General features: G+C 41.0%; 1 protein-coding gene across 4 annotated transcripts; it reads right to left on the bottom strand.

Moving 5' to 3' along the window:
- Positions 1-1,633: 1,633 nt before the first annotated feature.
- CCNG2 (cyclin G2) lies at positions 1,634-25,399 on the bottom strand. 4 transcript variants are annotated; one of them, XR_005649182.1, is made up of 9 exons: positions 24,837-24,973; positions 23,717-23,854; positions 22,903-23,040; positions 21,630-21,880; positions 21,361-21,439; positions 21,183-21,281; positions 18,919-19,124; positions 4,381-4,625; positions 1,634-3,235 (listed from the first exon to the last, which is right to left on the bottom strand). XR_005649182.1 is itself a non-coding variant. In XM_039845522.1 (8 exons), exons 2-8 carry the CDS (start codon positions 23,852-23,854, stop codon positions 17,636-17,638), a joined length of 1,035 nt encoding a protein of 344 aa, XP_039701456.1. In that variant the 5' UTR covers positions 25,199-25,399; the 3' UTR covers positions 16,374-17,635. The 4 variants fall into 4 exon arrangements, 3 of the variants coding, with proteins under 3 accessions (XP_039701456.1, XP_039701454.1, XP_039701455.1); XM_039845522.1 differs by lacking the exons at positions 1,634-3,235; positions 4,381-4,625; positions 24,837-24,973 and adding exons at positions 16,374-17,759; positions 25,199-25,399; XM_039845520.1 differs by lacking the exons at positions 1,634-3,235; positions 4,381-4,625 and adding an exon at positions 16,374-17,759.
- Between the last annotated feature and the right edge of the window lie 551 nt (positions 25,400-25,950).

Below are 25,950 nucleotides of genomic sequence, written 5' to 3'. Positions count from 1 at the left end.
TATCTCCTGCCAAAAAACAAGAAAGCAGCCGCAAGTAATTCTGTAAAAAGCCTACCCAAGTAGACTTTCTCTTGAGTCCCTCCTGCCTCAGCATCTACTCTGCCACTACCCTAGTTTAAGCCCTTATTTCTTTCTCACCTATTCCTTTGCTCTACACTCCCAAATATCTTTAGTACCTTCAGGGTCCCACTCTCCAGACCATTTTCCACACTGCATCCAGAGAGATCTTTCTAAAACACAAAACCATTCTCTGGATTCCCATCATGTTCAGGATTTAAACACAATTCTTGCCATGGGAAGAGAGAGAGAGAGGTCAGGTCATTCGCTGACAGATCCAGTCTTTCATTAATCACTCAGGTGTCATCTGTATTCTGCCCCACTTCAGTTCGTCCTTCTTCTAACGTTTTTCCAACACTGTCTCCTCCTTTAGTTCATCCTCCTCTCTTTTTCGCCCTCCCCATCCACCTGGCTAATGCCCACTCATCCTTCAAAGATGGTAAAGCATTTCTCTGCTAAACTCCCCGAAGTGAGTTAAGAACCTCGCTCACATCCTCTCAGAACAAAAATGTTAATACGTCTCTTATCACAACTCCACTGTCACCATCTGTTAACTTGTCTGTTTCTTTCACCAAAGCTGAGCTCATGGAAAATACATCTTTTTATTCACCTTTGTGTCCCAGTCTCTAGAATATTTCCTGGCCTGATATGGTTACTCAACCACAATTTTTGAGGGAATGAAGGAGTGAAGGGATGAATAAATGGCTAGGTTGCTGTATCTAGAAACAAAATGTACACTCGCATGGTATAATCGAGGACAGTTTAATACAGGGACTCTTTATAAAGGTGTGTATACAATGTAAGGAAAACCCAGAGGAAAAATATGAAGCATCCCTGAGGCCAGTTATAGCAGGAACCTGAAGGTGCAAGGAGAGAGTGTGTCTCCCAGAACCCAGAGAGTCACTGCAAGGGAAGGACCACCTGACAGGAGGTGTGGCCTTCAGTAGACATGCATCCAGTCTGCACTGACCTGGCATGATGGAAGCTGAGGGAATAAAAAAAAAATCACTTTCCTCCATCCTCCAATCTCCCGACATTGCCTCTCAATGAACAAACCAAACAGAAGCCAGAGGGCAACCTCCAGGGCACCGGGCAGGGCAGGGAGGGGTTGGGAGAGGAGGGACTGGAAGAGCAGGTGGAAAGTGTCCAGCAGTTTCTCTCCAAGGAAAGAATTCCTGACTACATTCTAAAGATTAAGAAGTTCAAGAGAAATGATCCGAGAAAAAAAGGATCTTCTTCACAGCTGGTAAGAAAATTGGTTCTAAGGAAAAATACTTCGATAAGCCAGTTGTGATAAAGAAGAGAACAATAGACTGGCACCCAGGTTTCTTGCAGAAGAAGCACCTTCCTCTGGATGACAAAAGAGAAAAGGGAAGGAGAATGAAATTGAATTCATTCTTGGGGTAAGTATAAGAGGAAGAGGAAGACAATATCTGAGCACCAGAAAGAAAGGATTGAGAGAAGAGATAAATCCAACGGAAATTTTTCAAGTGAAGTTGTGGTTAGTCTATGTGATACCTTCCTACGAATTACATAGTAAGAATGTAAAAAGAAATCACGATACACTCAGTGTGAATGGATTTCTTGTGGAAATTAATGAAAGTTTTGAATTTACATCAAGGTTGATCCTGGGCTGCCAAAAACAAGGATCCAAGAAGAAAGGTGCATTTCTTAGTTACACAAAGAAGAAATTGGGGTTCAGAGAGGTAAAGTGACTCCATGAAGGGTACAATGTTAGAAGAGGCAGAGCAGGACACGAAATCTGGTCTACCTGACTCCAACTTTTGGGTATTTTCATCTGTCAAGCCACCTCCTTCCATTATGTCTCCAACACAGAAGAGGATAGGTGGGCATGTGAGAAGATTAATGCCTCTTTGAATACAGAAAGTATGGCTGTATAATTCTTATAGTTTATAAACACATCTAATATAAGGGCTAGAATTTATGGAGTACATACTGTGTGCTAAGGACTTTGAAATAGGGAAGAGGCTTTGAAATAGGAAATGAGAACGAAATAAACTAAATTGTATTCAGAGCCTGCTACGTGCTGCTAGGCACGGAACCTGGCTGAAGATTCCGTGGGGACCTACCAGAAAATTCCTGCTGAGATTACCAACAACTACTTCCCCATGCCCTTAACACTGCATACCCATCGCAGGAAAGGAATACAGATATAAACTGAATTCCTTGAACACTTGGGGTCTCTCTCATTCTCTGCCTCCGAGAGAAGATCACGTTTCTGTCTATGGAGTGTTATTCCCTCCCTAATAAACTCTCCTTTTGATTCTAACTCCATCATGCCCTTGAATTCTCTCCCACACATGGTCAGGACCTTTGCCGCCTCTCTTACCTCCAGACTTGAATCCCTACCAGGGGGATTCGCCCTGTCCTGCATCAGCTTTATGTGAGTTATCTTGTCTCACTAAAATAACCCAAAAAAGCTTCTATTACTATCCCATTTTACAGATGAGAAAATAGATCAGAAAGATGAAGTAACTTTCTCAAAGTGCAGTTAGAATTCAGAATTCAAGCACAGGCAACCTGTATTTCTAGATCATCTCAGCAGCTACCCTGAATACATTTTCTCATGTTAAGCATTTTAAAAGGGAGCATTTATGCATTTTTAAATGAAAACCTACAAACTGAGGTGTTTTTTGAAGCTGGGTTGCTACCAGCAATAAAATACTACGGATCTGTTACCATGAGTCTCCCACGATTTTCAGTACCAATTCCTACTGTATTGCATATCACAATAGCCGCTGCCAGTTGCATTTTTCACATTTTCTCTTTGATGAGACTAACGGTGGCAGCTTTGGAATTCCACAGAGCATCCTCAGAACACCATATGTTTGAAGAGATGCCCTGCAGTGATCTCTGCATCAGCTCATCTCCTCACTGGATCCTCTCTGCAGGCCTGCTTCAGGCCCAAGAGCTCAGAAAAGGCAAAGGTTTCTTTCAAAATAAAAATAAAAAAAAAAAAGGAAGAAAAAGCATTATTATTCTCTGTGGCTCATGTTGCTAACGGTAATTTTTCTGGGCTCTTGAATTTTGGTAGTATTTAATCCCACAGTTACTTTATCCAATAGGAGTGATGTTCTGCCCTGGAATGTTCTTGATGAGCATCATGGTCAAAAATGCTGGTGTGACACGTCTTAGACTTTTTCTTAAAATACTTTACCTATGGATATTAGAACATTTGTTAACATCATCATTACATTTAATATCATCTGTGAGTTTTAAGAAAGTATTATTATTTCCATTTTTTAAACAGTAAGAAAATGTCATACAGAAAGTGACTTTTCTAAGTCATAAGTCAGTGGCAAAACTGAGACTAATATCCAGTGTTTCTGACTCCAGATGAGAATAATTCAGCTCCTAAAAACATTTTGTTTTTCCTTCTCCTTATGTCCAAAGTCACCATTACCTACAGAATAAATACCAGTCTTTTAGTAAATACCCGTGGGCCCCAGACCTGGCTGTGATCCAGGCTCGTGGCTAGGAATAAAATCCCAGATTTAGAATGTTACATAAATGTAATAGGTAACCTGCATCCAGCTCATGTAAGCACGATTCAGCTTATTGTATCATGCATGTGTGGCAGAATGCCACTCGTGTTCTCTGACATGTGTGGAACCCATGCAGTCCCCTAGCACAGAAGCGTGCTCCTCACAATAAAGTTGGTGCCTGGCATTTCATTCTTATGTTGGCCCCTTGTACATTCTTCCAAATGGGCATCTCACCACTAAAACCTTCCCTTCTCAATCAACTCAGCTCTGAAAATACCAGTATCTAATAAATACCTACTAAGTATCTAATAAGTGCCAGTTCGCTCATGCTACATGTCACGAAGCCAGAACCAACCTTCTAGTACAGCTCTATAGCCCACTGGACAAGAGCATTTGCTTTGGAATCAAAAAGAGCAGAATTTGAACCCCAGCTCCATCACTTACTAAATGTTAATCTGGGCATAGATTCCTTCACATCTCTAAGTCTTAGTTTTTCTGTAAGATGGTAGACACTGTTAGTGCCTGCCTTTTCTGTCTTCTACCAGAAACCTGACTTGGTTCAGACAATCAATATGCCAGGTAGAAACACTTACATCCCCAGACTCCCTCAGAGTTAGGGTTGCCCACCACCCATGTGACAAACTTCTAGGCAATGAGTCATAAACTGAAGATTTCTAAAAAGCTTTGTTTCCCTCATTAAGTGACCACTCTCCCACTTCTTCCTATTTGGTCCCATTTTCCTTTTCCTTAAATACTTAAAAACTCATTTCTGTATATATTTCTATTATATTAGCTCTTGGATTAAATAATTACTTACCTAGAAATGAAAATTCTTCTTCCTTCAATACCAGCCATAGGTACATTTCCCAACACCCTCATCAGCACCATCTGGGACAACCTGCTGAATCCAAGCCTTTCTTGAAAGCCTGAAGTTTTTACTTATTTGTGTTTTCAGAATCTCTCAATTTTTGAGGAACAAGTTACACCATCTGCAGGTGATCCAGACCCAGTTTCTTTATCTCTCTCTCCTTGTCTTCATCCTAGAGATGTTCAGCACCATCTCTGCAAAGGGATAAACAAAAGAAAGGGCAGGGTATCTTCTCTTTGTCCTTCAGATCCAACCTCGGCTCTTCTCACTGTGCTTTCTATCCAGAAACAGATTGATGGACCACATTGACAGGGCTTTCTGTTCTCTGGCTTCTGATTTGAGCCAAATGGGGATCCCTTACAGAGTTTGAAAGGAGGGAGGACTGTGAAATCGGGATATTTATTCCCCTAATTCCCACCCTCAGGTGAGCTATGCCCCCTCAACAAAAGTCACAGATCCTCTCTCAAATTTTCTACACAACTCTCTCCTTTTGGGTTCCAGCAAGCATATCCTCCTTTCATCTCTTTGGGCCTAATTTGGTTACAGCTTTGCTGTTTCTAGCTCTGGCTCACTACACTATCCCTTGTGCTTTTCCTACACCTTACCTTCACCTTTGAAAATAGTCCTTTCATTAAACCCCCTTCAAATTCTCCTAATTTGAGTATATCATCTGTTTCCCTGAGAACACTGACTGATACAGATGAGAAAAATCAAAACAGTCCATTTTCACTTCTGAATAGTGTTCCTCAGCACGGTCTGAAGCTCTACTTGCCCAATTCTGCTTCTTTCCCCTTTCCTATTACAGATGTCAGATCTGCATTGTGGTCTGAAGACTTTTCCTCCCCAATCCTGTTTCTTCCCCTTTTATCTTTCACGGCCATTACCCAACTCCATCCCCCAATAAATCTATGTACTCCTAACTCCGTCTCAGCATCTGCTTCCTAGAGGAGCTAAATTTACATCAAAAGGCTTCATCAGCCTAACTGTTCCCTGTAAGGAAATCTCCATGGAAAGCAAATATTTGTGCTAAAAGAATATAGGATCACAACAAGCTAGGCTACTCTGACTAATGCATTTTCACTGTAAGGATACTCCTAATCTGGGTGTTTTTCTTTCTTATTTCAGAAAGGGTATCCATGCCCTTGGCTTTCACTAGTAAACACTGACAAAGCTGATCTCTGATGTTCTGACTCCTGTTCTGTCTCCATTCAAATCATGCCTGTTCTGTTGGTTTATGCTTTCTTAGCCATGTTGACTCCAACATAAAATGCTATAGTCAGGCCCTGTTTTCCCCACCTTGGGGCTCAGAATACATTCTGTTTTCTTTTTTCTTCATTTGTTTGCAGAGAGCTTATTGTTAGAATGTTAAGTTCCCATGGGTGATAGCCTATGTTCCCATGGGCAATAGCCAAGCAGTAATTTTCCAGCCAGCACATTTTACTTCTTATACAATCTTACTGTCTTTGAAATAGCATTAGTTCTAGAGCATAATTTCTTCTGAGGAAATTGCAAGTAGCTTCATTTGTTTATTTATTCATTCAGTCTTCATTTATTAAGCACCTATGTGTGACGAGAGTCCAGTAAGTGCTGGGTATGCAACAATGAAGAAGACAAAGGCACTCTCCCAAGAAGCTCATGGTAGCTGTTTTTAAGTTAAATGAAGCTAGAAAAAAAGTCAGAAGAGATGAGATGTAAGCCAAGTGTAGAATGAATCCCTCATCAGAGCTTTTCTCCAACCTAAATATTTTAAGCTTTCCATCCTCCATGAGACACAACTCCAGAGATTTTCAGACCAGCATAGCTTCTCTAATGCACTGGATATTAAACATGTATGTGGCTTATTTTCTGTCAATTTATGCTGCTTGTCACTGTCTGGTGCCACCTTCAGATCCCCTCTGCTGATAAGACTGCCTTCCTAAGATGGCTTCCCTCTCATGAGGGCTTGAAAAATAAGGTGACTATTTCTGCACAGAAACTTGTAGCACCTTCCCAAGTATGTCTGTGTTAAGGTTGTCATCCTTGTCTTGGTTTCAGATTGTAATTATGCTGAATGTGCTCATTCCCATTCATTAATGTTTCTAATTCCATTTCCCACCATGATTATTAATACGATCATTTATCAGTTCTCTCCTTTTAGGTAAAAATTAACATAACAAAGCTCAGGACAGACCTGACTGGATGTAATCCAAAACTTAAAAGAGACTTGACTGGATTACAGACTAGATGTAATCTTTAAAAAGATTATAACTAGAAATAATGATAGTCCTCTAGTCTAGGATTTAGGAAATGCTTTCCCAGAAGACAAGTGTCTTGGGTTGCTTTCAGTTTTCTTCTAAATTTTGGAATGAGAATGGCAAAGTTGCAATGGACCTCAGAAAGTCACTTAGCACAACATACTCATTTTATAAAGAGGAAAAATTTGCTCCAGAGCAGTCAGCTTTGACAGATATAGAACTAAAACTCAAAATTTCTTACTCTCTGTCCAGGCTCTTTCGAACAGCTGTTCCACACTGAATTTGCCTCATCTCCCTGTTTTCCACAACTAATTCTTCTCTTTCCATATTTAATCCCCACCACACCCCTTTTTTCATCTTTTGTCCTCTGCAGCTTCCTTTTCTTCCCTCTTGCTTCTCCCTCCACAGGATTTTTTTACATTCCTGTCTGTCCTTTGTGTTCCTTCTTCCTGAGGCCTTTATTTTTTTCTGTCTTTGCTGTCAGTAAAGGAAGAAAACCAGTATGCACATCTATCTTTGTGTCTTCTACATTTAGTACTTTAAAAAGTTTGATGTATATGGAAATACTGAACTATCTTTAAAATTACAATTCTATAAATACACTATAAAGTCTACTGGGAAAATAATACTACCAAATTCCCAAGACTTAATACTAAAGCACTTCCAGAATGTGAAATGGCAGACTAGGTTTTGAAATGATTCTTAGGGGCCCTCAGGACTTTGAGAAAAGATATAAAGTTCCTATAGGGAAATTACAGTCTTCTCTACTATAATCAGATCAAAACGTAATGCATGATATTAACTCTCTGTTATAGTGATGGAAACGAATGACTGAGGAGAGTCAAAAACAAACAAACAATCAACCAAGACAAACTAAGTCCCATTACATTAACTGGAGAAAGCTGTTTGGGAGCAAGCTGATGTACCATATTTCATCTGGTCTAGATGGGATGATGCACAGAACCAAACCAACTTTTTATTCTCAGTCCATTCTAAGCTTGGACTCTTTGATTACAATTCGTTTTCCATCTATTCTACTAGCAGGAAGGGCATGATTTTGATGGCCGACATTAACATTCTGGATCCAAGGAAGGGAAATCCTCCAATATAAATTAATTAGTTGGTACCCCCACTTCCACCCACTGAAAGACTGTTCTACTCCATGTGTTAGGCTCTAGCTCTGGGCCTGCAGAGCTGAGGTTCTGACCTTAAATTCTGGTGACCCCATGAAAGTGTTGTAACCGTCAGCTCTGCTCTAATGTCCAGGCAGCTTCCCTCTTTAGTATGTTGAGGCCCTCACTAGCTTCTGCAAGTTGATAAAATAACAAATATCTATTGAGTATAATTGCATGGCTTGGCTATGGTAGGTTATTTGCCCTTCAAAAGTGGACAATCTGGTTGATTTAAACAAACCAGGACTAGTGGATTCTGTTGATTTGAGGAAATGGATAATTAAGTCTGGTTCCCTCTGTGCCATTTTTTTTTTTTCATGTTCTTCTAACAGCACTGAGAAGGGTAGGGAAAGCTGTCTTGAGAACCTGCAGTGGCCGACCCTGGGAAAGCAAACACACATTCTCTCCATGCCCAGACAATAGAGAAGCACTTCTTATAGGGTCATTTCACTTCTTGCTTGAGCAGCCCTGTCTGTTCCCAGAACTCAGCGTCCTGGAAACTACATAAAGTAGTTATGTCACTGGACTTTAGACAGGGCTCCTGCCCTAAATCCAGGCAACAGCTGTTCAGCAGCTGCGCCATTGTGTCCTAAAGCTGCTTAGTGTAAGATGCAAAGGAAAAAGAGACTAGCTCTCTGAAGTTATGTGAAATATACAAACCCCTGCGACAACAACTGGCAGGTGATGTATATCATGGAGACATTTGTGGCATCAGAATGAATACATAATGGATGAGCTTTAGATTTGGATTTTAAATTTAAGATAAGAGTTATACACTCAAATCTTTTCAATTTAAGAAAAATTAATAAGAAAAAAGAAAGCAGGAAAGGGAAGTTTGTACAACATTGTACAACACGGGAACAGAGACAGTAAAATATGACTCCCCGTCATCCTCACCTCCTTCCCCACCCTGATGCCCCACCCAAAAATAGTATGAAAGCTTTCCTTGAAGCAACCAAAATAAATGTCTGCTCCTAGAGCCGGGCCCCAAGTTCAGGCATAGCACCATTGCTGAGAGTTGGCAGGTTGTTTAGCCTTTGAACACCTTTTCTTCATGAGACACGTCAACCTTGCTCCTCTTTACTGTGCAAGATAGGACAAGAGCTAGGGCCAGGCAGGCATAGCTGCAGGCAGGGCTTTTTCCAACATCGTGCAGAAAGGCTTTTGCCTGCCCAGGCCAAGGGGAGCTGCTGCAGCTGCTTGCCTGCCACATCCTATGAAGAGGAGTTCCAACAGCTTGGTGGCTTAGGATGAGTGGGCCTGACCCAAATGGAAGGAAGCAGATTACTTTCCAAGTCCAGCTTTTGGGTTTTATGCTTCCCCTCATCCTCTGCGGTGATGCCTTCCTCTGAGCCCTTTAGAAATTTAATGATCCCATTTGCCTTTTCTGAGCCCTTCTCCCCCATCCCCATCAAAATCCTCTGGTGCAGAGAAATAAAGAAACTGTCACTGCCATGCATTATTGATGGGACTGTAAATCCACATAATCTTTCAGGAGAGCAGGTAAACAATACATAAATTTTCAATGTGTAGTCTCTTAGAATAGACCCAGGAATTTCACTTGTAGAAATATATCCCAAAGAAATTATTGCATGGGTAAGCAGGTGTATGTACGAAAAATGTTTATTGATGCTTTGATTAGAAATACTGAACAATTGGTGGTGGTGGCTCCATAGTGTAGTGGTTAATATGTCTGCTTTACATGCAGGAAGTCCTGGGATCACACCCCAGGTGGAGCCACAGACCATACCCCAGGTGCGCTGAGTAGGCCCAGTTGGCCAAGTACCAGGTGCGCCAGGGGTAGGTCAGGTGCGCCAGGCTCCCCAAGTACTCCGGGTGCACACCATGAGTGTGTGGGAGAAGACACTCTGCTTTCAGAGGTCCAGTTCTTAAAGGGAAAACAGCCACATCCATAGGTCAGGGGTGAAGGTGGGGGATTAAAGAGGGGGAAAAAAAATACTAAACAATTGGAAACAATGTAAGCATTCATTAGAAGGGGATCTTAAATTACTACGTAAGTATTCAATGAAATACTCTACATAAAGTAGATCCACATCAGTGGACACGGAATATACTCCAATATATTGTTAATTGAGAAGAGTAGATTGTAGAAGAGTGTATAGAGTAGGATCACAAATATTTTTTTAAAAAAGGAGTTTATACTTGTATAAAAAGAATGAAATGATAAATATCATTCTGTTGACAGTAGTATCTCCGAGGGGTAGCATTGTAGGCATTATCCACCTTCTCTATACTGTTTACGTTTTTAGAAAGGCACTATAATAGAAAAAATATTTTGATATATTTTTCAAAACCCTCTCTCAGGAAAATACATGCAATGCCTTCACACTGACAACCAGTCATATTTGTAAAAAGCTTTTATTTTCTCCATTAACTTGTTCAGCCCTCATAGCCCTGGGAGGTAGGAAAGGCAGATCTTAGCATTGTCAAAGACCAGGAGGGGAAAAGAGCTAAGCTCCATTCTGATTTGGATGTTTTAAAGGGAGAATGAGGATGAAGGGTGGGCAAGTGAAGGCTCAGTGAAAAATTACAGAGAGTTGGCGAATACAAATGTGACAGGCCAGCTGTGTCTACTAGCTGGCAATTACGAAAGTTAGGATTCTATCTTCCCACGAAGACTGGGAGACAGAGGCCCTATCTTCCCAACGATTATATTTCAAAGGAATGGCTTTCAGATCCCGAGAAAGATACTTCTGAGTTATAGGAAATACATATACGACTATAAGGGACAGAAAAAGCTTTCACAATTGTAAGCCCTTTTTAGTAAACGCCCTAGGAAAGAGAGGTCAGGTGTTGCCTACAACAAACAGTGACTTCTGTTCACAGCCCTCAGCTTCTCCAGACAGGAATCTCGGGTTGTCCCAGGGATTCCGCCTGAGGCTGCTAGAAGCTGTGTAAAAGTTATGTCAAGTCTCTTAGTGCAGGAGTTTGTATAGAGTGTTCTTGCCAAAAGGTTTTGCAGTTCTCAGTATCTCCCCTTTTCAGATTAAAAACTAGTTCTCAGAGAAAGTGCACCACACCGACGTCCCTTCAGAGGAGGGGAGTGGAAGTAGCTGTCAGCTTTCAGCTACAGCCCCTTCAGGAGCCACTTTGGCATTCCAGCTGAAGCCACACTCTTCCTGAATAACCTTGAGCCAGCAACCGAGCACCCGGTGTGCTAGGCCTGACCACTTCAAACCACATGTCACTCTTCCAATGGGCAATCTGTCCTCCCAAGTCCCAGGCTGGCTGCATCCTGTCAGATCCACATCACAATCCCAGGCTTGCCCTAACTCTCTTTCCTCCCCATTTGTCATTCACAGGCATCACCCACAACAAACATATTGCGTTTCTGACTTCACCCCAGTATCTGCTTCCTGAGGTATGCAAAATAACACATGTGGCTTGTCCAAAACTATACTCACAGCAAATAGGTGCTCAACCCCTGACTCAAACCATAGTTTCTAAACCTCATTAAAGTGTAAACAGTATTTGCAGCCACTCCCCAGTACTGCCTCAGCTGCACCCCAGATAAATAGGCATTAGATTCTCATAGGAGCACTGGCCCCTGGTGCCAAAAAAGTTGGGGACTGCTGCTTTAGAAAACGAGCTCCTTAACAGTAAGATCTGTGCTTTTCTTTTGCATCCTCAGGGTCTAGAACAAAACTCAGTACATCACAGTAGCTCAATAATAGTTGGATAAATAATTGAGTCTTCTCTCAGCAGGGAAGTAAGAGGGTAGGGACAAAAATTAGGTAATAATTATTATAGCCAATATTTACTTGATGCATACCAGGCACTGTTCCACATTCTTTATCATGTATCATCACGTCATTCAATACACACAGTAACCCCATGAGGCAGCATTGCAGGTAGTGTTGAACAGGACGCAGATTCTGAGACAAAGTTTAGGGTGCAGGATATTCATTATGAAGAGCCTCTGGGATCAACATGCATGGAAGGGTGGGGAAGGAAGCAAAGTTGGGTGGAGAGAATTGAGCCACAATGCGGGCTCAACAGCAGCCTCAGCCAATCCCATGGGGAGCTCTGGGACCAAAACAATCCATCTGAGCTGTCTTATGTTAGACCAAAGTGACCAAGCCTTTATACCTCCTTCCACCTCGGTAAGTCATTAGATGTGGGCGTCGTGGGCAGGCATGATCTTGGGTCAGGCTGCTCTCTGCGTGGGCAGCCCCCAAAGAGGCCGTTAGCTGAAGGCTGTAGGCCAAAAGCATTCCCACCAGCCGGGCATCTTGGTAGCACATTTCCGTGTCCCTCACAGGTAGCTATTGTTATTGACCCCTTGACCATACAGATGAAGAAATTGAGGCACAAACACTTTAGTTAATAGCCAGTCAGTTGGGTCAGATAGTGAGGGCCAAACCAGGATCAAACAATGACAGTCTGGTTAGAGAGCCTGTGTTCCTGATGACTACCGCATACTCTTGAATAAGGTGTGGATCATTGTAGCAGTGAGCTCTGGCCCCATGCACACCCAAAATCCTAACACTGGAAAGGGTGAATTTATCCTTGCATGCATGGTAGTTCGCCTTTATGAACTATCTCTGCAACCAGGAATGGAGAAGACACTGTCAGATGTGATACATGTAGAAAAATGTTGACACATGTTCTCACCCAGCATTATGATAGGCACCTTAAAGGATGTAAAGGAAGTATATAAAGGAACCAGAACATAGTTTCTTCTCATGAGAAGCTCAGAGTTTCGGCAAGGGGATGAACCACAGACACATGAAGTAATTATTGGGAAAATCCCAGAACTGTCAATGAGTACGTGGCAGATGATTGCTATGTTGAATAATAAATAGTAAAACAGGCAAAGGGCAAGCAAGCCTTTAACAAAACAGTGCTCTATTTTTACAAAGTTCCACTCCCATTAATGCCAAATGACTGTGGACCTTGGAACCCAAGATAATGATAAAGTATAACCTAAGTGTAAAAGGAACTAGACATACAGGAGTTGGAAAGGGCCCGCAAGCCTGAATGCAAAGAAGTTTCCAGGGCAAATTAAAATGTCCAGCTTTTGATGAGGCTTCATCTTCTCTACCACTAAACTACCTTAAATTTGTACATTACCATATGTGGCTCTTGGGTGACGATAAATTTTAAATTTTAATGTTATATAAAACTAAACACAATGCACAATGTCCCTGACTTCATGCAATTTACATTCTAGTGGCGGAACCAAATAATTCACAGCAAATATAATGTTTAAGGTTGTGGTAATGTTTTCTTCCAAGAAATCTTCTGAACCCCCTGGTTTTCTTCTCCTTGTCAGTGCTGCATGTCTCCATAAAACTTATTTTAAAAAAATCCTAGCAGTTACCACCTTGTTTGTCTATCTTCTTTGTCTGCTTACCTTATCTGTCTGCTCTGGGAAGGCAGAGGCTATTTTTCTTGTTCATTGTTGAATTCCTAGCACCCAGCATAGTATCTGGCCCCAAATCCCCCTTCTCATGTGGTTACTGGTAACAAGTAACTTTACTGACTACTTAATATGTTCCAAGCACTTTATGTGAATTATTTAATCCTCACCACAAGACAAGTACTGCTATCAGTTCCATTTACATATGAAGAAACTAAGGATTAGAGAAGTACTTTGACATAGATCTGGTAGGTAGCAGGGCAATAATTCAAACCAAGCCTGTCTGCCAAACCTTACATTTAACCACAATGCTAAACTATTAGCTAAACATTGATGGTACTCATTAAACAGTTGCAGAATGAATGAAATATTAAAAGTTCTTATAAGGAATATTCTACTCATAATACCAGTAAAAATAAACCACAGTATTCTTCTATTGTTCAATTTTTAAGTGCTCTCACCCATAGAAATGATAGAAAAAAAATCACCTGTAATCTTACCATTCAGATATGACCACCATTTTACTGTAAATCACAAGTAACCCATCTCAGTTATCTATTGCTGTGTAACAAACTCTCCCAAAACCTAGTGGCCTGAAACCCTGATTTATTTTTCATGAATCTCTGGGTTTATTGGGACCAGCTGGGTGGTTCCTCCGCTCTGTGTGGTATAACTGAGGATACTCGTGTAAACTTCACTCAGCTGGGAGTTTAGCTGAGGTGGGAACACCGAGAATGGCCTCTCATCCTCAGGAGCCTCTCTCCACACGGCCTCTCATCCTTTCAGGGATCCAACCTGAGCGTCTTTGCTGCATAGTGGCTAGATTCCAAGATAAGAGGAACCTGCCAGTGCTCTTAAAGCTTGGACATGCACTGAACGTCTTCCATTGCACTTTAGTAGGCAAACCCAGGCACAAGGCCAACTAAAATTCAAGAATAATAGACTCCTCCTCCTAATGGAAAGAGCGGCATGTGCACACAGGGATGGAAAGGCTCACTGGCTGTTAGGAAAACTATCCGCCACACTATCTGATTTGCTAAACACAAAGACAGTTAAGTTGTTGGCCATTTCTGCTACAAATAATCAGAAAAACTGAATTCAAAAGTAACAAATGCAAAGTACATGGTCTTTGTCCATATAAGAATCTGGTAAGTAGGTTACCTAAATAAGCTGACAATTGCATGTGTACAGGGGAAGGTAGAAAGCAGAGAGGATCATATTTAAAACTCAATATTGGAATGAAAGAAATTGAAGAAATCAGATCCTAGACAAAGAAAATGATTAAAAATGTTGTGAGAAGTATTCTACAATGCCTCTACAGTTAACCTGAGTATTAACTCTGAGTGTGACAGGTGATTAAAACACATTATTCGTCTAATCTCTCTGAAGGTCAAATAGGTGGAGACCCGTGACTAGGCAGAGTGATACTTCAGTATGCATAACTGCAGAAGCAGCAAAGAATGCATACCATATCCTAAGAAATGACAAAATCAAAACCTGAAAACCCAAATCTCTTGCCAAGGAGCAAGTATGAGACCAAAATGGTAGCCTCTTTCTCACTCTGCTCTGAATGGTGTAGGAGAATGAAATCTCAATTCCAGTCATTGCAGTCATAGGGAAATCACCGGGTTGAATGGCCCAAGGACATAACCAGGCTCCTGGACTTGTCTATCTCCTAATAATGCCTAAAGAGAGCAGATAGTGCCTTTCAATTACCACCTCTCTTCCTCATCTCCACTGCCTCCACCTTATTTGTCCTTCATCACCTCTTGGATTTTCACAGGACTCCTGACCAGGGTCCCTCCTAATCTCTACCTGCCCCAGGCCATCTTCCCCATAGCTACCAGTTACCTTGCGTTAACACCCATTTCCTAGCTCTAAAAAAATGGCAAGAAAAAAAAAAAAAGGCCAGAGATAGGTGTAGTGTTATGATTAGGAAAAAGGCTTATATGTCATGATATAGACTTTATCCTGATTGAGGTATCTATTGAACAGACAGCAGGGGGATCAGGAGCAAGCCTGGAGAATATGAGATCACAAAACTGCAGTAACTCTGCTAATAAAGAGTGCAAGTGTGAACCACGCCAGGAGCAGAGAAGAGACAGAGTAAAGTTATAGAGTATAAACGAAGTCATATCAATGATAAATGGAGACTTCCAGAAAACAAGTGAGAGATGAAATCACGATCGAAGTTTCCAACTTGAGTAGACAGAATACCTTTCACCAAGATAGCTATACAGGAAGAGCAGGTTTGGGAGTCATCAGAAACTTCCAAGCAGGATAGCTAGTTGAGAATAAACAGGTTAGGAGCAAGGTAAAGAGGTCTGGACTAGATACTAAAAACCAGAAAGGGGAACAGATGAAGTATATGTGGACAGATTCATGCAGAAAGAGCATCTAGTAAGAAAAGAAATAAACTCTAGAGAAACTGAAGGTTTCAAGAGTTGGAAAGCCACAAGTAACTTTTACATCTCACAAATCAAAAACTGAAAAGCAGAATATATTGTCTACTATTTACCAAAACGATTTAATAAGATAAGAAAGGTCATCCTCAAGCAGAGATTCTCCACTAGGAAAACATGCCCTTATCTCCAAGGGAAAATAGTATATCTGATTTTCTAACCAACTAGAGAAAACAAAGGTCTATAATCAAACTAGATGGAAGACCTATGCCCAAAAAATATACAAACAAAACCACCACCCCTTGCAAAATAGGCCTAAAGCTTACAAAAAGAGGTCCTAAGAGGTACAGGGGCTGGCAGGGTCCAGTCACAACCAACACTCCCAAAGTGCTTATTCACCAAGTTACCTTCTGATTAGAATATAGTTTGTCTATAGAAATTGTACTGATCTGCCAACCTGAGTATCCTGGTCAACTTGATACCTGTTGCCTTTCACTATAAATTAGCAGGCATTTTGTTTCATATGAATCCATTCCAAAGAGAGGTCAATTTTCAAATGACAGACTCACTTTTGCTATCTCCAAGGCTATGCGCCAGGCTGTGTAAGGAAATATTACCTAGAGGACTCTGGTAACCAGATAGAGGGCTTATCCTGGAGGCTCCCCAGTCTCCCTTCAAGCTTTCCCCTAGAAATATTGAAAGCACTTTTTTTCTTTTACCAAAAAATTAAGATGTGATTGCAAACAAAGAGTATGATTCATTATCTTTATTTTGAGTTGTAATCTATTATTACTTCAAAAAGATCCACTTCAGAAACATCCAATGGATGACTTACCATTAAAAAAGTCATCAATGTATGATTCATCATATAGAATACACAATAAATTATATTTACATGCAATGACTAGACTATCACACACACAAGGTAAAAAAATACCGTATTTTATGTACATTTTTTAAGATTTACATTTTCATATAGTTTATAAAGTTAAAAAATTCTCTGTACAAAATTTCACGTGTACAGAGTTTATAAATCCCTATTCTCATGGATGTACCACCACACAGATATGCATAAAACCATAATACTACAGTTTTTTTTAACTTCATTTTACTCTTGGCACCCATATACTAATACCATTATTTTTGAAATGTGAATTACAAAGAAAACATAATCATGCAGACTTTAAGAAAATTAGATAAAATGTGCTACTAGATCAACATTTATCAATTCCATAGTTACCCAGTTCTGTTCAACTTCCTGTAATGCTTTCATACAGGTGCATGCAAAACTAGCAGATTATGGATTGTTTTAATAACATTAAAATAATACTATAGTCTGACAATACTCAGACATTAGGAATGCAACTATCTAACAACCATAGCCTGTTGATTATTTCTGCTTTAGCAGAAATCTCAACTAACACATTACATACTAAAATTCACAGAAATGGCAATATTATAATTCCTAAGTTTATGGAGTCTGCATCAGATAGTAATTGTTAAAAAAAAAAGTGTTTGACATTTAAGCATATATTCTCTCTTCTGAGCATGGGGAAGCAGGAGAGGGAGATGGAAGATGAACCACTGAAGGATTATCCAGTCCCTGCTAAGGGAGCACTTGCACACTCCCAATCTGTTTAAATAAAGACACCTGAAGGCTTTATAAAAAGTTTAAGACTAGCTACACTATTCTTCTTTAAAAATTCTTGAAAAGTAATAAATTGAAGGTATGAGCACCTTCCCTCCTTCCCCAAGTAGCTAAATATCAGCAAGAAAAATAAAGTGCCAACGTCTAAAGTATTGTTAATTGTTTAATAGGCACTAACCCATTTGATGGCTTAGGATTAAATATGAAAATAGGCCAGATCTGATCTGAATAATAAACAGAAGGTAGGTATTCCAGTCTATGCAATTCCTGCCTACATGGGGGCTGGACCAGAAAACTACCTACTCCCCCATTTATTGCTTTGAAACCTGTACACACACTTTGCATTCTGACACAGAATAAGATTTCTAAGATGGAAAGCACAGTGTCTGTGCCACTTTCAAGTTGAAAAAGAAAGTGCACTCTTGATCACTGGGAGGAGAGCTGCTGAGACTCTCTTCTCCGCAACTCATATCTTCACAAGAGTCCTCACTAAAGGGAAAAAAAAGAGACAAAGAAGAGGATTCCATGATTTAGAATACAATGAAATGTTTTATAGGAAAAATAAAATTGCTAAACAAGTATCTACATTCTCACGATTCTTATATTCGAAATTTAAACTTTACAGAGAAAATTTAACTTGTAAGGACTTCCTAAAGTGAAGTCTATTGTAATCGTCTTAGAAAATACAGATGGTTAAGAGGTTTAAACAAATTACTACCTGCCAAACTATTATTCTTGTACCAATTAATATCAGCAACCAACTGTAGAATTCTAGGTATTTTAAACCCAATAAATGCTGACAAAGGACAACGTAGCTCCTATCACATGGTTTTGATGTCTTTTTTGCATCAGTAATTCCATCACTGATACTTTCAAGTATCAAACCAAGAAACCGACAAACTGTGAAAACAGAACTTCTGGTCCTTTTTCCCTACAGTATAAAACAATCTAATTTAATAAAATTCATTCATTTTACAAACATAACTCTAAATAAGACAATGGCATTTGACAAACTGTAAAAATATCTACAGAAGTCTGACACTACCCGGGTTCCATGAGTAGTGATTCCCTTTATTTTTCAGGCATTTAACTCACAGCCTCTTCCCATGTACATTAGGAATCCAAACTAACACTGAAAAGCCCAGAATACTGTTTCACTTTTTAAGTAAACTGAATTTCAAAAAGCAAAGGAGATGGGAAACAATCAGTTTTTTAAAAGGGGAGGAGTGAAATGTCAGACAGAGGAAAGACAAATACAGTATGATCTCACTTCCACGTGGAATCTAAAAACAAAACAAAACAAAACAACAAAACTCGTAGATGCAGAGAACAGACTGGTAGTTGCCAAAAAAGCTGGGGGTGGAGGAGTGGTGAAAGTGGTCAAAAGGTACAAACTTCCAGTTATAAATCCTGGGGATGTAATGTACGGCATGCTGTGTAGCCTTTTTTAAAAAAATAAGAGAGGGGCACACTTCTGAATTATTACCTAATTACTATCTACTGTTAGTTAATTTTCTCACCTCAAAAAATAATGCTATTAGAGTAGGGGCTTTCTCTGATGCCCCATAATATTCCCGGGTTCCATTTTGAGTATAAAATCAGTAATAGTAAGTCTGAGGAAGTCTAATTAGTCAAGGATTCTGCTTACCTTTCACTCTCATCAAAACCACCCCCCTCTGGGATGGTTGGCAGCTCAGGGACACTATAGTAGCTGTTGTGCAGGTTCTGGGCTGTGCGCCTTGAAACAATCCAAACCAATTTCTTAAGATCCGGTTTGCAACACTCAGGAGAAGAATATTCGGCTAGGCATTTAGAAACTAACTCCCTCCAGTAAATAAATTCGGTGTCATTAACCTGAAAAAAAGTATTTTAAAGAAAAGGTTACAACAGTGGTCCCCCAAATCTTGCTGCACCTTGGAATTACCCTGCACTCCTCAAAAAACGTGGATGCCTGGCTCCCATCTCTAGATATTCTTATTTAGTTGATACGGGGTGTGACCTGGGCATCAAGATTAAAAAGGCTCCCTAGGTGACACTAATGTGCAGTCAAAATTTGGTAAGCACTGGTTTAGGAGAGGAGCACCTTTAGTTTAAATAATTTACACAGGATTCAACGCATAGAAAGTTTTGCTTATTAAGAAAACACACTGACCTAAAAACACCAAGTCTGTTAAAGAAATTCTTTTACACTATCCTAGTGTAAAGGAATTTAACATAATTTAGGTTTCTGTAACAAAGCATTGTTAGGATGGCTAAAAAAAAATATATGTATATACATTAGGAATCCGACATACACTAATAGAGAAGTTAGCAGTATGAGAGAAGAGGAATTTCCCCAACAGGGCTTAGATCCTCCACTACTGGAGAATGCCCCAATTTACTTCAAGGAATCAACTTTCCCTGAAAATGTTTCCAGATAACATTACTATAAAAGGTTTAGATGAAAACTAACAAATTTGTGATTAAAACACAAGCTATAAGTTATCTGTTAAAAACAAAATAATTAAATACTTTCACCACAAAGAGAATTTATTATCACCTTGGCCTCCATTTCCACTTAATCCAGCTATACGTCTTAATCCTCTTGCATTCTGGCTTCTACCACTCCTTTCTCATTCTACTGACATCATCTCTTAGGTATCCAATGACCTCCTTCAATTCTCATTATACTGGGCCTCTCATCAAAATTGAATACTCTTGACTATCTCCTCCAAAACCTCTTCCCAACCTGACAGTGTTCTTACTTGTCTAGCCTATCTTCTTTCACTTGGCTCCTGATGGGAAAATGGCCAACAAAATCCAGTTTCAACTAATCTCTCAACAAAGGACTCCCACAAGTTTCTTATAATCTCAACTATTATTCTGTCGTAAGAAATTTCAAATCTTGAACGCCAGCCATGGTTTATCTTCTGAATTTTCATTCCAGACTGCCAAATATCTGCTAGACTTCTACCTCCCTGGAAGGTAAAATCATACTTTGATCACAAATCACCTTCTCTCAAATTTCCCTTAACAGTACCAATATTCTCTCCATCAGTAGGTCCAAATCTTGGTCCTTTGTGACTCCTTGCCTCATTTCCATGCTTGGCTTCCACACCACTATTTGAGCTGGATATCCTCACTCCCGCTTGGGACTATCACCCAGATATTCTATCTACAAGCCTACCCTAAAATATTCCCAAACTCTCTAGTCTACCAGCTTTCTGGCCATAAGCCTTTGCTGCCCAAACTTTCACTGTCTAAAACTCTTTGGGTTCAACCAGGCTCTCGGTCATAGTGCCTCTCTCGGTCTGCCTTACTTCTCTGCTAACAAAACCCCAAACTACTCCTCATATTCAGTATTATCTGGCACTCAGACACAGAATAATAAATGACAAAATGCATCACCTCATGTTAAGTTCCACATACTCGCAATAATACTACTAGTTTAAGAAAAAGGACTGTGCCTTTTGTTGTTTTACACCTTTTTATGACTATAAAAACTTACTGGGCTATCCTATGGGGTTTTTTTCTGAAAAGAAAAACATAACTATTATTTAGGTAATGCTACTAATAGGATGTTTCAGCCCTAAAGATGTAATGGGAGTGTATTCACTAAATCTACTTCCTAGTATGCATTTGAGAACAGTACGCATGGGGTACCATGGACCACTGTATTACCAACCGCCAAGAACACTTGAGAAGGAACATCTGAATGCAGAAAGAAGCTAGGCTAAGTGACTGGGTTCCCTTCTAGCTTAATACTGTCTGAGTCAAAGCTGCATTTTGAGAACTTCAACGCTTGAGATAAAAGAAAAAACGAGTATAAAAGTTAAGAACTCCATAAACTATTACTCAATGTTTAAGTTGCCACAGAGAAAAAAAAAAGTCAGAAGGAAACCTGCTTTACACACTAAAACTGAAGTTATTTACCTTGGAATGTTTTTTAACAAGCAGGAGAATTTCCAATAATTCAATGGATTGCAACGTTTCTATTTCCAAATTGAGAAGGCACAAAGCTAATACAGATGGCTACGAGAAAAAAAAAGGAAAAAAAATTGAAATTCAAAATCGAAACTGTGAGACATACATAAGCAAGAAATTGACTTACTTTTGCTTTTGAAAAGGTAAGTCGGCAGTTGCAAGCTTTCAGCTGAGCTTCTAGTTTATCAAGGCTCAGTATTTCTTTTCTATACAATAAAAAGGACAAAATATTTGTTAAAATGTCAAAGATTTAAATGATTTTAAGGACTTAACATTAAAAGTCCAAGTCGAAAGTTTGGAGGGGGTAAAAATATAAATTTCATTGGCATTCTGAATCTTTACTGTTAGCTATAGCAATGCTAAAGTACAAAAATTTTTATTTTTAAACCCACTGACCTTTCTGAAGTATGATAAACTACAATAGTATGGTATAAGTGCAAAAAGTTTAAGGCAGTAGTAGCTTCCAATTCATAGTGCAATTTTTCTGAAATTATTTTTTCCATCCGTTTTATGTCAGAAGCAGTACATTTACATTGACTAATCCGGATTACATCATGAGTAGATGGAACATTGCGTTCTTCTTCAACTATTCTAGCAGCCAGCAAAAAACAACAGACTCCAATGCAAGACAAATGTTTAGGTTTCACCTGGAAAACAAAAAAGGCTCCTTCTAACAACTGTCACTTTGATTTAGCAAAGCAGACACTTAAAAGAATATTCTAATAATGCCCCTACTTTTAAGACAGAACACAATCAAGCTGCTTACCCTTATCACAGTAATCATTTTCACAATTTAAACTGCCTTAACCACCCTTAAAAAAACAAAATGCAGATTAAAAAATTTTAATGCAAGTTCAACAGCTAGGGGTTGAACACTGAGTACACCTTGAATTTCAAACTTATGAAATTCATAATAGTACAATCTCTCCCAAAATAACAGAAAGCTTTCAATATCTAGAAAATATACTACTTCTTTGAATATAAAAATAATACATTCCACTGTCTTCTTACCCTATTTACCTTTAAGAATTATCCCATACTTCAATGGAAATTAGCTAAGGAGAAATACTACATCAGTTGTGCAGAGTAGAGCATATGTAAAAGCTGACATGGACAGATGGCTGCCCTTTCTTTTCAGTGCCCTGAAAACTGACCCAGCAGCTGACAGTAATCCTATTGGCAGAATAATCACCACATTTTTCTAACAGTTGCTGGTAACTGTTAATAAGACTGTGGCTCCCTGCTTTGAAGACTTCTCATAGGAAAGGCAATAGGTCACCTTTAACATACCGTTATACTTCCGCTTGTTTCAGTATTAAAAATATCTAGGCTCCAACAAAAACATGATGAGACAAAAATATGAAAACCTTATTTTGAAGACTATACATCTCTAAAGAATACCTAAAAAACAGTAGTCTTCCCTTTGTCACATCTTCGAAGAGAAGGTATGTAAGAGGTACAGGAAAACCTAACTTAAAATACAATACACTTAATTTTGCAGTCTTTTAACTTGGCACTCAAGATAACAATTCCGATGATTAAAAGTGTTTATGGATAATGACGTAATTACATTCACTTGCCAAATATTTATTGAACCCTTCTATGCTGGGCATTGTACTAAGCACTGGGTATAGAAAAGTGAAGACGTATTATAAGAATAATTAAATACCTTCATAAGAGCCAAGAATCTGTCCAAAATATTGACAGCCAGAACAAAAGTTTCAGTGCAAGATCCAAAAAAGTTGGTTAAGCTCCTTAAATCTTCTACTTTGGTATTTCTCAATCTTGGACACAAAGTATTATCATTCTGCAATAAAAACCAAGAGCCACAGTTCATGATTTTCTTAGAACTAGATGGATAATGCACATAGATTCACATAGAGTGATCTTTTTCCTTAATCTTCAACAACACAGGGGAAAGAGTAGTATCATTTAACTAAAGTACTATACTTTTTCAGAAACAAAATGTGTATATATCATTTCTTTTTAAAAATATACATCATAAAAGAAATTTGGCAATTCAGTATAAGTGAACTGCTGCCACACTTCCAGAGTTATAGCAAATATGGTTCAATTCCCTGTAGTGGACATAGAGGATTCCTTGCTTGTTTGGGGTTTTTTTGTTTGCCTGTTTGTTTTTTAACCATTTAAGAGCCTACAACAATAAATAAGTATTTCATAGACAGAGGATTATTTCCACAAATGAACTGCTCAATTCCCAGGGAGTCTCCCACCCAGAAGCTGCAGGCTGGAAGGCCACATTTGAAGTAACACTTCTCTAGAGTTAGTATCACTCTCATTCTTGCTTATAAACCAAAACTTGACCTAAGTATTAAGATTTACCTTAGTACTCCAGGAAGACCAGTTTGAGTCTTAAGAAACTTGGCAGCCTTTAGTCTTGATTCAACCCAAACTAACAAAAAAAGTTATCCTCTCCATGCCCTATCCGCTGCTTGAGCAAGTTATCTTTTCTGGGAACTTACCTCCGAGGTAGCCTCGATCAAGCTCAGCCCTTTTTCTCGAGGTTGGAATCTCTCTTCCTGTTCTAGATAGAGGTTTAACAATCCGAAGAGCTGGACCCCTTCACGACCTGCCAAGTACTCTGCCCCAAAATCCTTCATCTGCAGCAAAGACACCACAAAGTTAAGAGTGTATCCTGGGGAAGGCGGGGGTAGGAGGGGAGAGGCGGGGGTAGGAGAGGGCAGAAAAGAGCCGGTGCCAATACCTCCAACGAGGGGCGCCCCAGCACACAAGGGCGGGGAACGGGTGAGGGGCTCAGTCACGTCCCCAGCACAATCCTACCCCACTACCCGGGAGGTGTGGCATGGGGAGGAGACGCGGTCACGTCCGCTGGCCAGTTCTGGGTCAGACCGGCCAGCCCCGTCTTCCCAGCCGTTCCACAAACAGGAAACTATCCCCGGACGGTGGTGTCCCAACGGCCCGCCCCACTTGAAGACGTAGGGAAAGAAGCTTCTACCCCGTGGAAAGGACCGGGGGGCAGCGTTTTGGGGGTGCGGGCTTTGCACAATAGGGAGGAAGAGAAAATCTCGCGACTGAACAAAGAACCGGAGGGCGGAGACTGGAGCCCCGCCCCTTCCAGGAGCCCGGCTCCAAAAGCCCCTCTCGCAGGAGTGCAGCCCCCGAGCCTTCCCCATCCGCTTGGGCAGCGCCCACGCCGGATGTACTCCCGTGACAAAGTCCCCGGTCCGCAAGAACGGCGGAGTGGCGCGGCCCACTCGGTGGGGGACAAAAGTCCAGTCCGCCCTGTGTCCTGACAACACGGGTCCAATCACTGATGCCCCTGTTCTGCAACTGCGCGGAGCCCCGGGGCTGTCAATTCAAGAAGCACCACTCCAGCGAACCCCCGTGACAAAATTGGGGCGGGGGAGAGGAGCCAAAGAATTGTTTTGGGCCTCCTTGACTCTCCATCCATCTCGACAGCATCTCCCCAAATCGAGGCGCCCACTCCTCGGGAGGGGGCTGAGGACAGGGCCAGAGTCGCTCCCGGGGCTGAGGTGTGGGCATTCTGATGCCAACCCTCCCCGCGCCCCCTGTCTCGACCATGAACAAAGAAACCCCGCGACCCCGGGTAGGCCCACTCACCGTGCCGGAGACGCGGTCCGGAGGGGACTCGGCGCGGCGGTGGCGTCCGGACCTGTCTCCGAGGTCGAGCACCCGCCGCCTCAGCGGTGCCCCCGGACCAGCATCGGCCCCACTCCCCAGTCACAGCCTCCTCGGCCTCACAGCCCCGGCTTCATCCCGCTGCCCGCGCGCCCACCCTCCGCCCCGGCGCAGCGCCGGCCTCTCGAGCCCTGACCCTCTATGGGCGCCACGGCCACTGCCGAGAGCCAACCAAACCCCTTGTTTTTGTTTTGAGTTTTCGCCCCCCCCATGGGGCGGGGCACGTGACTCCCTGCGGAGGGATCCGCCACTGCCGCGACAGACTTCGAAAAAGAGTCCCGCACCTCATCAATGTCCCCAGCCGGTTTTCTAGCCTTCTCGGCTGGCTGTTGCTTTGCTGAGCCACTCCTCGCTCTCGGTTCCAGGGCGGAGGGTGGAATCTGAGGTCGGCTTTATTCTGAGATTGATCCGGAGGGAAAGGAAAAGGAGTGACAGGGGTGAGAAGCGGAAGGAGATGGTTTCTGGCCGCTTTGCACCTTTTAAAGATCCCTGATTTGTTTTGTTTTCTCTGTTTTGAAAAATCCGCCCAAAGTAGCCGGCTCTCTGATTGGATACTGGTGGGGCGAGCAGAAAGCTGAGGACCTGCTTCACTCTCGAATCTGGATTGGCTAACTGAGATTAGTCTTTGAGCCCTCTGATTGGTTTTCGCCATATCCTGCGCCTCAATCTTCCTCGGGGCCTTAGCAACTCTGGGGTCTGAATTGCGCATGACTTTGGAGGGGGCCCCTTCGAAGGAATTCAAGGACCTGTCCCTGGGGTTTACTCCTTGCCATCCGCCACCTCCACTGGTCCCGGAGGAATGGCATGCTCTTTACGTTACCTTTTCATTTTTGTCTTGGGGATCCATTTTGCGATAACCAATCTAGTTATAAAAATTTCAGGATGCTTACTGAAATATTTACGAGTAAAATGCTATCATCTTTGGCATTTGCTTTAAAGTTTTTCCGGCCAAGAAGGAAAAAAATGGAGAGGATAGGTGAAAGACAATTACAAAAAGTTAAAGAGTTGTTGAAAGTGAGTGATGGGTACAAGAGGG

This window comes from Pteropus medius, unplaced genomic scaffold (assembly GCF_902729225.1).
Source record: "Pteropus medius unplaced genomic scaffold, Ma_sr-lr_union100, whole genome shotgun sequence".
Classification (NCBI taxonomy): Eukaryota; Metazoa; Chordata; class Mammalia; order Chiroptera; family Pteropodidae; genus Pteropus; species Pteropus medius.
The sequence above is the reverse complement of the archived record's forward strand: the minus strand, read 5'-3'. Positions and strand labels throughout refer to the sequence as shown.

Bases quoted from the DNA above. Each gene is read 5' to 3' on its own strand.
- CCNG2 (XM_039845522.1), bottom strand. From the start codon at position 23,854: ATGAAGGATTTTGGGGCAGAGTACTTGGCAGGTCGTGAAGGGGTCCAG. The intron at 21,440-21,629 runs GTCAGTGGGTTT...TTTATTGTATAG, and splicing joins GTTTATCATACTTCAGAAAG to AAAAGAAATACTGAGCCTTG. The intron at 19,125-21,182 runs GTAAATAACTTC...ACTTTTTTTCAG, and splicing joins TTGTTAAAAAACATTCCAAG to GTTAATGACACCGAATTTAT.